The sequence below is a fragment of the Palaemon carinicauda genome, chromosome 44, assembly GCF_036898095.1.
Source record: "Palaemon carinicauda isolate YSFRI2023 chromosome 44, ASM3689809v2, whole genome shotgun sequence".
In the NCBI taxonomy this organism is placed as follows: Eukaryota; Metazoa; Arthropoda; class Malacostraca; order Decapoda; family Palaemonidae; genus Palaemon; species Palaemon carinicauda.
Window position 1 is genome coordinate 41,869,478 of NC_090768.1, and position 12,500 is coordinate 41,881,977.

General features: G+C 31.7%; 1 protein-coding gene across 2 annotated transcripts in view; it reads left to right on the forward strand.

Moving 5' to 3' along the window:
* LOC137634087 (soluble guanylate cyclase 89Da-like) overlaps window positions 1–12,500 on the forward strand; it is a 164,357-nt gene that overhangs the window by 122,039 nt on the left and 29,818 nt on the right. For both annotated transcript variants that reach the window (XM_068366302.1, XM_068366304.1), the window contains exons 3-5: window positions 10,922–11,094; window positions 11,873–11,989; window positions 12,426–12,500. The exon at window positions 12,426–12,500 is cut by the window's right edge and continues 32 nt beyond it. In XM_068366302.1, coding sequence (XP_068222403.1) covers window positions 10,922–11,094; window positions 11,873–11,989; window positions 12,426–12,500 — 365 coding nt within the window. The remainder of the gene's footprint in view (window positions 1–10,921; window positions 11,095–11,872; window positions 11,990–12,425) is intronic.

The following is a 12,500-nucleotide window of genomic DNA, read 5'->3' on the forward strand; positions in this document are numbered from 1 at the left end:
TATTGTTTTTATAATATATATATATATATATATATATATGTATGTATGTATGTGTATATATATATGTATATATGTATATATATATATATATATATATATATTTATATATTTATATATATATATACATATATATATTATAAAAACAATAAATCAATCTGATTTACGACGAAAATTATGGAAACTTTTAATTAATTCATAGAATATATATATATATATATATATATATAGGGACATGCAAACGTTCCTTCCATTTTTAATAAGAGGAAACCTTAGTAGAATATTTTTTAATAAAAGGGAGGCTGGGAAAAGTGGGTATTTTATGGTACTATCAGGAGCACTTTCAGGATCGTTTTTCGTTGCTTCATTAAATCGAAATGAAGGAAAATAACGCAATTCTTAATAAATTTGGAAATTGTAGAAGTATAAGGGAAGCTATTCTAATTGAGACTGAGGTTGTCAAAGGGGTTTTGTTATTGGAAGAATTTTTAGAAAGTATAACGCAAGACTAAAGTCATCAAATGAAATATAAATGACAAAGTATTCTTTCCTTTTATAAAAAGGAGTGGAATGAATTAATCTTGTTTTTAAAGGAGAAAAATTGTCTTACTTAAAAAAATAGAGTTAAAGGAGCTGGTTTGCTGGAGAATTATTAGAAAGTATAACACAAGACTGACGTCATCAAATGAAAAATTAATGACAAAATATTCTATCCTTTTATAAAGTGATGAACTACAATGAATTAATCCTGTTTTTTAAAGGCAGAAAACTATCGTGTTTAAAAAACGCAGAGAGAGAGAGAGAGAGAGAGAGAGAGAGAGAGAGAGAGAGAGATCTTGACTGAGTAGTAATCATGCATGGCCACAAAAGTTAAGAAATGCCAGACAAAACCAATAACAAGTTTTACAAGTTTATTTTTTTTACCAGAAATTAAAATGTTTTCTTTCCCTTTTAATAACCTAACTTGGAGAACTAGAATACTCAATAAAGGGAATGATGATATTCATGACGTTAAACGTGACATAATTTCACTTATCAGAATTGTATGTATGTTTATTTCATTTACTATTTTTTTACATTAATGTTTACATGATTTTGACTGCTGAGGACCACTAATTATGAAAACATCCTAGCCTTCAAATAATAATGATTGATAGATCGATGAATACTGAGATCATTAGTGAATGTGCCGTATATAACATTTGTAATTGATATAAATATATATATATATATATATATATATAAATATATATACACATACATACACACACATATATATATATATATTATATATATATATATATATATATACACACATATATATATATATATATATATAATATATATAAAATATGTGTGTGTGCAAATATGTGTAAGTGTTAGTGTGTGTGTTTGCGTGTATTAGGATTACAATGAAAAACAGCTTCAGATAAGCCAAGAGCAACTCAATGTTGAGGGAAACAAAACTCCTTGACCTCGCTCGGATGTTAACCACCATTTCTCTTTATCAAGTCTGTATCGCGAACATCTAACTGTCTGTCGGAGACCAGCTGTGTACATAGACTTATTTATCTTCGGTCTCGGATAGAGGGGTCTTTTGGCTTCCGGCCGGTCAGACTCACGGTCGTTTTGGGGAAGTCAGTAATTATGATGTTAACTTTTGGGGAAAGAAAAGTGCTTGAAACGGAGTTGTAACTCGTAATTAGTTTTATTTTATGAACGTCTGACCGATTACATTTGCGTCACTAAGGATATGAATGTAATTAGAGACGGCTTAGAACTGAGGCTTCTTGGAAAACCTAGGATTACATTAGAATGATAAGCTGATTCATTAATTTTCTTGTGATTTTATTAAGACATTTAGATCGACTGTAGTCGGGTTATATTACCTTATTCAATTGAAAGTCCATCGTTTGGAGCCCAGTATTTTCATAGTACCAATACTTATGATTACCTCTATTGAAATTATTGTATTGATATATTTAATTATTATTATTATTATTATTATTATTATTATTATTATTATTACTAGCCAAGCTACAACCCTAGTTGGAAAAGCAAGATGCTATAAGCCCAAGGGCTCCAATTGGGAAAAATAGCCCAGTGAGGAAAGGAAATAAGGAAATGAATAAATGATGAGAACAAATTAACAATAAATCATTCTAAACACAGTAACAACCTCAAAATAGATATGTCATATATAAACTATTAGCAACGTCAAAAACATATGTCATATATAAACTATAAAAAAGACTCATGTCAGCCTGGTCAACATAAAAACATTTGCTCCAACTTTGAACTTTTGAAGTTCTACTGATTCAACTACCCGATTAGGAAGATCATTCCACAACTTGGTAACAGCTGGAATAAAACTTCTAGAATACTGTGTAGTATTGAGCCTCATGATGGAGAAGGCCTGGCTATTAGAATTAACTGTCTGCTTAGTATTACGAACAGGATAGAATTGTCCAGGGAGATCTGAATGTAAAGGACGGTCAGAGTTATGAAAAATATTATGCAACATGCATAATGAACTAATGAACAGCAATGCTAGTTGAAACTGATTATGACAAGTATGAAAAGCTTTCTCTCTCTCTCTCTCTCTCTCTCTCTCTCTCTCTCTCTCTCTCTCTCTCATGTAACTAAGTTATTGTTTGTGCAGCTGTTTCCGATATTACTAAAATTGGCTAACTTCCTTAAAATGAATGAAGTTCGAAGAATGAATATGTAACTTCCTTCAACTGAGTCAAAGAATTACGAAGTAAACTGCTGTGAATGTAAGAGCAGTAAAAATGTTATTGAGTCAATTTCCTCTTTGAAACTTCTCTTTGCTTTGTACTTTGATACTGTAAAAATAAATTGAGATTTTATTTTTATTTTTTTTTTTTGAATTTCAAAAGGCCAATCTTTTCCTCCCGTATCACTTCAATTTTATTTGGCAATCACATTTTTCATCTCTCTCTCTCTCTCTCTCTCTCTCTCTCTCTCTCTCTCTCTCTCTAAGAGTCTCGTATATTTTTTTCATAATTTAAAACAAAGAATAAGTAAAATTTCACATTTTTTACCTTCATACTTTTAGTCTTTGGATTACATGCTTCGAATTTGTGTTTTATAAAAGCATGCGTGTAAATTTAAAGGCAAACATAGCCTAAATACTTTTATGTTTCTTTGCCATGTATATCATTAAAACTTAACTACTTGACGTATTTGTACAGTACGTATGTTGACTTTATCATATATATTAAGTGGTAACGTGTATTTACACATGCTCATAAACAAAGGCGTACATACACAAATGTTTACTTAGATATGAACTGAAATTTTTTTTTCCTGAGTAGTAAACAAACAAGCTTTTCATCAAAGGTAAACTAAAACATGTTCTTTGTAAGGTTGCAAGGCACTTGCATAAGATTATTTTGGGGGCGCCCTTGGCAACCAAATACACGTTAGCAACAGCTGATCATAAAAAAAAAAAATAATAATAATATTGGTCAGTGAGGCTAATTTTAGATCTGCTTGAAACAGAGTCTTCATAGTGTTTAATTAATAGGATATATATTTTTTTTTATATCGAATGGTTAGCCCACCTACATTTCTCTGTGATAGTTTTATTTATAAACATCTGGTAAGACTGCGTTGGTAAAGTTTAAATGGGAAAGCTTTGTTGCTTTTCAAAAGTCAATGAAAGTTTTAAGGGCAACAGCAGAGGGATCACTTGACAATAGATTGAAGGATAAGATAAAGAGATTGCGCTCGGATATCTTGGAACTAAAGTTTTACCATTTCAATTGACAATAGATTATAGGCTAAGATAAGAGAGGCCCAATAGGAAGCTGATTTTTCTGTAGTTTTTTTTTATGAATCTTAAAGAACATTTAAGGAAATGAGAAAATGCTATATAAGCACCAACGAATTACTTTGATGACCTATTGGTGTTGTGACACCAGATGATCCTGTTAATCAGCCTCTCATTAAATATTAGAAGAAAGTATGAACGTGTTCAGAGACAGAATGATATTCTAGCTAAAAAAAAATAATAATCGAATATTTGATGGTTTGCACGAATTCTATGAATTAATTAAAAGTTTTCATAATTTTCGTTGTAAATCAGATTGATTTATTGTTTTTATAATATATACTGTATATATATATATATATATATATATATATATATATATATATATATATATATATATATATATATATGTGTGTGTGTGTGTGTGTGTGTATATATGTTTATATATATGTGTATATATATATGTATATATATATATATATATATATATATATATATATATATATATATATATATATATATAGGGATATGCAAACGTTCCTTCCATTTTTAATAAGAGGAAACCTTAGTAGAATATTTTTTAATAAAAGGGAGGCTGGAAAAAGTGGGTATTTTATGGTACTATCAGGAGCATTTTCAGGATCGTTTTTCGCTGCTTCATTAAATCGAAATGAAGAAAAATAACGCAATACTTAATAGATTTGGAAATTGTAGAAGTGTAAGGGAAGCTATTCTAATTGAGGCTGAGGTTGTCAAAGGGGTTTTGTTATTGGAAGAATTTTTAGAAAGTATAACGCAAGACAAAAGTCATCAAATGAAATATAAATGACAAAGTATTCTTTCCTTTTATAAAAAGGAGTGGAATTAATTAATCTTGTTTTTAAAGGAGAAAAACTGTCTTATTAAAAAAAAATAGAGTTAGAGGAGCGGTTTTGCTGGAGAATTATCAGAAAGTATAACACAAGACTAACGTCATCAAATGAAGAATTAATGACAAAATATTCTTTCCTTTTATAAACTGATGAACTACAATGAATTAATCCTGTTTTTAAAGGCAGAAAACTATCGTGTTTAAAAAACTCAGAGAGAGAGAGAGAGAGAGAGAGAGAGAGAGAGAGAGAGAGAGAGAGAGAGAGAGAGAGAGATCGGATGGGTGGGGAATATGGTGATTTTTTTGTGTTAGACTATTTTTGTTTCAGTGTTCGATTGTTTCCCTGTTCATTAAATTATTCAATTTTAGAATTAATTCCGTTTTTCATTCTTTAGTTTCATATTTTGTACTGATTTTTAAGTTTTAGGATACATCCATCAGCTATAGCTTTTGCAATCTCGAAATTTCTATATCTTTTAATTGTGTTTGTATATATATATATATATATATATATATATATATATATATATATATATATGTGTGTGTTTGTATATTATATATACATATATATATACATATATATATATATATATATATATATATATATATATATATATATATACACATACATACATATATCAGTGCTGCAGAGATAATCCTCTTACAGGACAGTTATCCATCCTTGAAAAGTTGACATGATTACTCTTATGTCATTAAATGCACCCACTTTCCCAGTGCCCTATTATACCTCCATCAGGTTTACTTTATTCCACCATGCTTTGCTGTCCAACTTCTCCACTGTTTTGTCATCTTGCAACTGCCCTGATTTCATAAATTTAACCAAATATTACATAGGAAAAATTCCGATTTATTATTACACTTATTGGGAGTATGATAAAAGCAAGAAAATTCTGGTTTCTTATATTACAACAGTGCGACCAACGTATATTTCATATTCTAGTGATAAACATTAAGGATTAGAAAAAAAAATCCTCCATTCTAATTGATTTTATATGAAGTCAGAATAGGTAAAATAGAGAACGTTTCTACATTTATTTTAAAAAATGCAGCTAATGTAAAATTCTGAGAGTGACTCGTTCCTAAGATAGTTCATGCAAATTAGTTAACGCTTCATGGAAATATTTTTTTTTTTTTTACATTGGGATATAGTAAATCAATGTGCTTATGTCTTCATAAAGTTGATAACTTGACAAGGATTTATCGTAAAAAATGTTTATGTTCGAACTAAGTTTTCATATTTTATTTTCTCATGAAATTACGATGCTTCTCTCTCTCTCTCTCTCTCTCTCTCTCTCTCTCTCTCTCTCTCTTATGGACACCAACGGTTTCAAAACATGTGATAATATCTTTTGATCAACTAGACTGTTTACACACGCGAACACATTCTCATAAAATTTCAAACGAAAGTAACGGAATAAAAGGATTTATTGGAAATCGTGTGGAAACCTTCTCATGAATTTCCCCATCCAAGTTATTTGAAGAAGATTCCATTAGGAGAATTAATTCAGTCGAGCGAATACCTCCTTTTATGTGCCATTTTTGGCGAGAAGGGGATATATTCTTTCTGTTATTGATGATCAGTTAGATTGCAATAATAGTTAGGGTTTTGAAGAACTATAGCCTCAGGATGATTTTCTTATGTGCAAGAATGTGTGTATGAGTATTAGTAAGATGGTGGCTTTATAATTTATTTAACAATCACCTATATACCCCCAAATATCTTTAAAATACTTTTATGTTCAATTTTATAGCTGCTTGGGTACCATCTCTCTCTTTCTCTCTCTCTCTCTCTCTCTCTCTCTCTCTCTCTCTCTCTCTCTCTCTCTCTCTCTCTCTCTCCTAATGAAGCCAACTGAGGTACATTGTTAGTGAAATTTTTACTGGTGATCTTAATGGTAAATAACGGAAAAACCTAGAGAAAATTTTCTTGTAGATAATGATGAAGTATTTTTGGTTGGATTTACGAGGAAAGAAAAAATCAAGAGATAAAGGTTCTCGTTAAAGGAAATGATAGTTGACAAGAAGGAAACTCCAAAAGATAAAGGCTTCGGAAAGTCTGGCCATTAAAACTGCTGCAGTTGCCATAAAGTGAAAAAACGTGAAAGGGAAAATCCTTACACAAACACTTAATTGTCTCCTCGGTCATATGGCGACCCATCGTCATCTGGATCAAACCTCTAAAAAAACTTCTGCTATGGATATCAACTTCAGTTCAACACTCCTCTTTTATCCGGGGCACGTAGAACGACCCCATATTGTGGGGAAAAACGCAAATTGAAAGCCAATGGGTGATGAGTTGGAAATGTAACTTTAGAGCTGAAAAGATTTCTCTATCCTTGATTTTATTTCCGAAGAGTCAAAAAATTAAAGAAGGGTTAGAATCCTAGACTTTATTTTTTTTTTAAATTACTAAAATTAATTGAACATCTTTAAATAAATCCAAACAAATAATGATTTTAAGCACCCAATAAACAGTTATTTGTAAGGAAAGGTGTTATTTCGTTTATAATGAATATACTGGTATGTATCACAATATCTATTTTTGGTCACCGTTGGTGTCAATATCTTGTGAGGAAAATTCCCCGTATATGTTTGTATGTCATGTTATCTCTCTCTCTCTCTCTCTCTCTCTCTCTCTCTCTCTCTATATATATATATATATATATATATATATGTGTGTGTGTGCATGTGTGTGTATCTCAATATATGTTTATGTATATATGTATATATATATGTGTGTATATATATATATGTCTGTGTATAATGTGTATAATATATATATATATATATATATATATTATGTGTTTGTGTTTGTGTTTGTGTGTATGTATGTATATATTTGAATTTGCAAATTATGCATTTCCCTATATCAAACTGCATAAGCATTAAAGGATATCAGATTCATATCTTTGACTAATGTGCAACGGAGGACTCATATTTCGTTGAAATACTTTTGACAATACGAAATAAAATACTATGCAGTAATGGAAAAGGCGGTTTATTTATGGCCTCATAAGAATGTCGAGAAAAATTGGAAGAATCTTTAATATTTTTCGAAACGAGGAATATTAACTCTGAAGAAAAATGGATGGTTATTCTCAAACCTTTCCTGATGTTTTAGTAACTGCTGCCATCTAGCTCGTTTATAGAAAACAATTTTTTCATTAGGTGCGACAAGAAACAGTAAATGGTAAATCATAAGTACGACACACATTACATGCAGTAATTGTTTATCTCTAATTTTTTTTTTCAATTTAGATTAATCATCTGATCTTAAAAGAAAGAATAAAAAGTAAATATAATAGCCCCCACCCATGTCAGTTTTTTTTTTTTTTTTTTTTTTTTTTTTTTTTTTTTTTTTTTTGCGCTAGCAAAGTTCAGTATAAACAAGATTACTTATTCAATGCGCCTGGTGAAAAGCATCGTGTTTTCTCCTCATATAGTTTTTCCAGGGAAGTCGTCAATTACAGTATGAAATAAGATAAACATGAAATAAAAGGTATGCTAATCCACAAATATATATATAAGGAAACAATAGAAACGTCATTTACAAATACATGAGAAAAACCTGATATTTATTAGATTAAATTTAGATGGCTTTTGGGGGGAATTGATCGGAATTTGGAAGATGAAATATGAAATATATACTATACTGAAACTAATACCGGATAGACCCCCTTGCTTATCAATGCCTTTTGGGAACGTTTAGTGCACGTAGAACATATTTCCAATCAGTTTCAAGAAATACATCATGAACCTAAATAGTGTTCGTCATTTAGTATATCATAACCATAACTCATCAACTTAGATCAAAGATGTATATTTCTTATCGAAAATAATTATCAAATAGATATTTGTTACATGCAATTGTGACGTATTCATTGAGTGTTCGAGATTCAACAGTTTGTATATTTGTTTTTGATGTTCCCTTTATCAAAATGGAAATAGAGAGAGGAGTCAGGAAAATGCAACCAAAGTAAATGAATGTTTTGTGAGTGCTATTTGAGATATAACTAAGTGATTAGAAAATCTTTCTTATATCAAAGTAGCTACTGAAATTAACCGCATTTTGATATCCTTCTTCTTCTTCTTCTTCTTCTTTGTCTACATCTTTTCCCACTTCTATTGGGGTCGATGTTTCTGGTCAGCTTTCTCCATCTACCTCTGTCCCACACCTCATCACCGGTTAGTTCCTTTGATCGAAGGTCATCCTTGGTACAGTCCACCCACCTTCGCTTTGGTCTGCCTCTCCTTCTCGCTCCCTTTACCTCCATTTCCATCCCTCTCCTCCCAATATAATGTTCATCACTTCTCATGACATGACCATACCACCTCAGTCTACTTTCTTGGATCTTATCTGATACTTTTCTAACTCCTGTGGTACCCCTAATTACCTCATTCCGTATCTTATCTCTTCTTGTCACCCCACACATCCATCTCAACATTCTCATCTTGATATCATTATTAGTTTTATTATTATTCTATTATATATGGAAATCCATGAAACAATTCTCAGCTCCATGCATTCCACCTTTGAGACAATAAATTTTTAATGGAAAGCGAGGGAAGGAAAGGGATGAAAATGTATGCAACACCAAGTAGCTCTCAAACTCCCGAACTTTTTCTGAAACTAATGACTTGTCTTAAAGGTTGGAGGAACAGGAATTAATCTCAGTTGAAATGGAGACTTAAAGTAGGATTGGAAAGGACCAAATGAATAATTATGCAACACCTAAAAAAATAAAAAATAGAAAATAATTTTAATCGGAAATTCTCCATAGAAATATACTGTGTTCAGTCGCATTTCAGTAAATACAGGCGGGTTGGTGACCGTAATATCACCTCTTAAAGTCAATATATCCTTGTTTAAAACTGCAATTTCCTGGCAACATTTATTCCAGGAATTTTACTGGTTTTATACGGCAATTTTTCAACAGTGAATGATACTCGTTAATGATGGTAAAGATTAAGTGTGGTACGTAATAATTCTTGTGATTTGATCTGATAGGAGTACATAAGAAAGGCATTTGATACCCCCAATGATCTTGAATTAAAGTCATGTAATAATTTTTCAGTAAAATTCAAAGCTGTAAGATGTTCACCAATTCACAAGCGATTATATTACATTTGTATAATTCTAAAACAACATGACGTTTCCACTACAGTATTTCCTTTGCTTCCCCCACTGTCCTATCAAACCTTGATTATTCAAATTAGTAAAAAAATTTCATTCATTTTATAATTGAGATTATGTGCCATAAAGCTGTTATTAGCTTGTTTTTTTTTTTTTCAAATCTGAAAAAAGTTATAGAAGACTTAACCTGGTGATTATTACTCCAAAATGATAACGGTTTGATTAAAAGGCAGTTTCAAACGAGTATTTTCTTTGACACTAAAATCTTGATTTTTAATTTTCTTCTGCAGGTGTATATATATATATATGTATATATATATATATGTGTGTGTGTGTGTGTGTGTGTGTGTGTGTGTGTGTGTGTGTGTGTGTAATTTCGCTTAAAATTTACGTAACATGTCTATTACTGAAGTACTACATAATCATGCACCTTTGAGAATTTATTTTCATGATGATATTAGTTAAAGGATGTAAGTTTTGACAAAAAGACGGCGGCTTGACATATAACACTGCCCAAAACATCACCAGATTTTCGCCATATTCCGGAGGATCAAGAAGTATACTGTACAGTTGGACCTAGAAATTCCTGGCAAACCTCCCTCTGAGGAAGTGAACCCTGTCACCCTTACTGCGCAGCGAGTAACTAATCAGCGAGTGTAGGGAGATATGGCAGCGGTGGTGGGCTGGGCAACGCACAGGAACCCCACGAGAAGTTGAGGTGTCCCAGGGTGTACAGTCACTCGTATAAGTTAATGGATGTCCGGGTGTTTGAGAGATATTTCCATTTCACCCCTTTCTGGACGACAGGTGTCTGGGAGTGCGAAACCGGTCAAATATTCTGTAGCTGAATATTTGACCGATTTCGCCCTCCCAGACACCTGCCGTCCAGAAATGGGTGAAATGGAAATCTCTATCAAACACCCGGACATCCACCAACTTATATGAGTGACTGTACTTCAGAGCGAGGTGTACTATGAATTCCTGTGTCCAATTATACATACCAGCCGCGTATGATGCAAATCACCTATTACGGAAATAAGCTAATAGATATTAATAAATATTAATAGATAATACAAATAAGAAACATCCAATTTCCCATCAGCTGGAGTACGGAGAAATTGTATGGGAGAAGATCCGAGAGGACGCCGGATGCAAGACATCCGATTTCAACACGCACCAAATCTACTCGGATTCGCTCTTCGTCCAGATGGCGAATTCCTGCTCGAACGTCCTCGGCAAGGGGGACGTCAACGATTACTTGCGCTTCTTTGGCAGGTGAGGAATTTGGAAGTAAGGGGAATGTTTGTTTGAAGTAGAAGGTATTGATATGTGGGTAAAGTTTGTTTTTCCTGTTGAGATATGTTTACCTATTTTGATTTTGGGTGCTTTGAAATAAATGTACGATAAATTATTATCACTTGCTATTACATTTTATTCATGCAAACATGTTTAATTGTGTGTGTGTATATATATATATATATATATATATATATATATATATATATATATGTGTGTGTGTGTGTGTGTGTGTGTGTGTGTGTGTGTATGTGTGTAAGTATATGTGTATATGTATGGGTATGATAATTTTGCACATTTAAACGTGTTTCTCATATATATTCATTTAAGCCATATCTTGTACCGCCTATTATCTGTATTCTCTCTACCTCGGGATCAAAGACCCATGGGTGAATCAGTTCAAACATAATAGATCCTGGTTGGTCAGGGAATCGAACCCGGACCCAAGAAACTGAGGTTCCATTGACTTAGCAACTCAGCCACAAAGAGAGATAAAAGTTGATTACAATCCTCCAATACTTATACCTGTCGAATTTAGGTTTTTTGTACTTAGAATATATATATATATATATATATATATATATATATATATATATATATATATATAGACATACATACATATATGCACACACACACACACATATATATATATATATATATATATATATATATATATATATATGTGTGTGTGTGTGTGTAATATAATGTGTGTACATATGTATGTAAAGGATAATTTCTATTTCATGTATTTTTTCAGATGTTTCGTTCGATACTGTAGCCATTATCACTACGATAAAATGCTGAGGGTGACAGGGCGGCACTTCTGTCAGTTTTTGAGAGAAATGGACAATCTTCATTCTCAAATGAGATTCGGGTCAGTAATAACAATTTGCTTGAATTTACTATAAATATCCCTCTCTTGATATTATGGTAGATATTCAATCAAATATCTCTGTTATTGTGATATAATTATCCCCTATCTATAATATGTTGTCTTTTGATACATTTAGTTTTATTTGTTGACTATTCCCGTAATGACATTTGAATATTAAAGATAAGAAACACTATTTTGCTTATCAAATTAACAAAACACGTTATCAGCGTATGTACAAATAGTGATTGGCTTTCGTGTTAAATAAATAAGCTAGAATTACCATTTTAATGTTCGCAGTTAAAAAAAGCTAATGAATTCCAATAAATTATCACCATCATTGCAGCTTTCTCTCTCTTTCTCTCTCTCTCTCTCTCTCTCTCTCTCTCTCTCTCTCTCTCTCTCTCTCTCTCTCATTTGAAGAAATCTTCCTTTTCAGATTCCCTAAGATGAAATCGCCATCAATGGTCGTGACTAAATACGATAACAACGGCGCCGTCATGCAGTATAGATC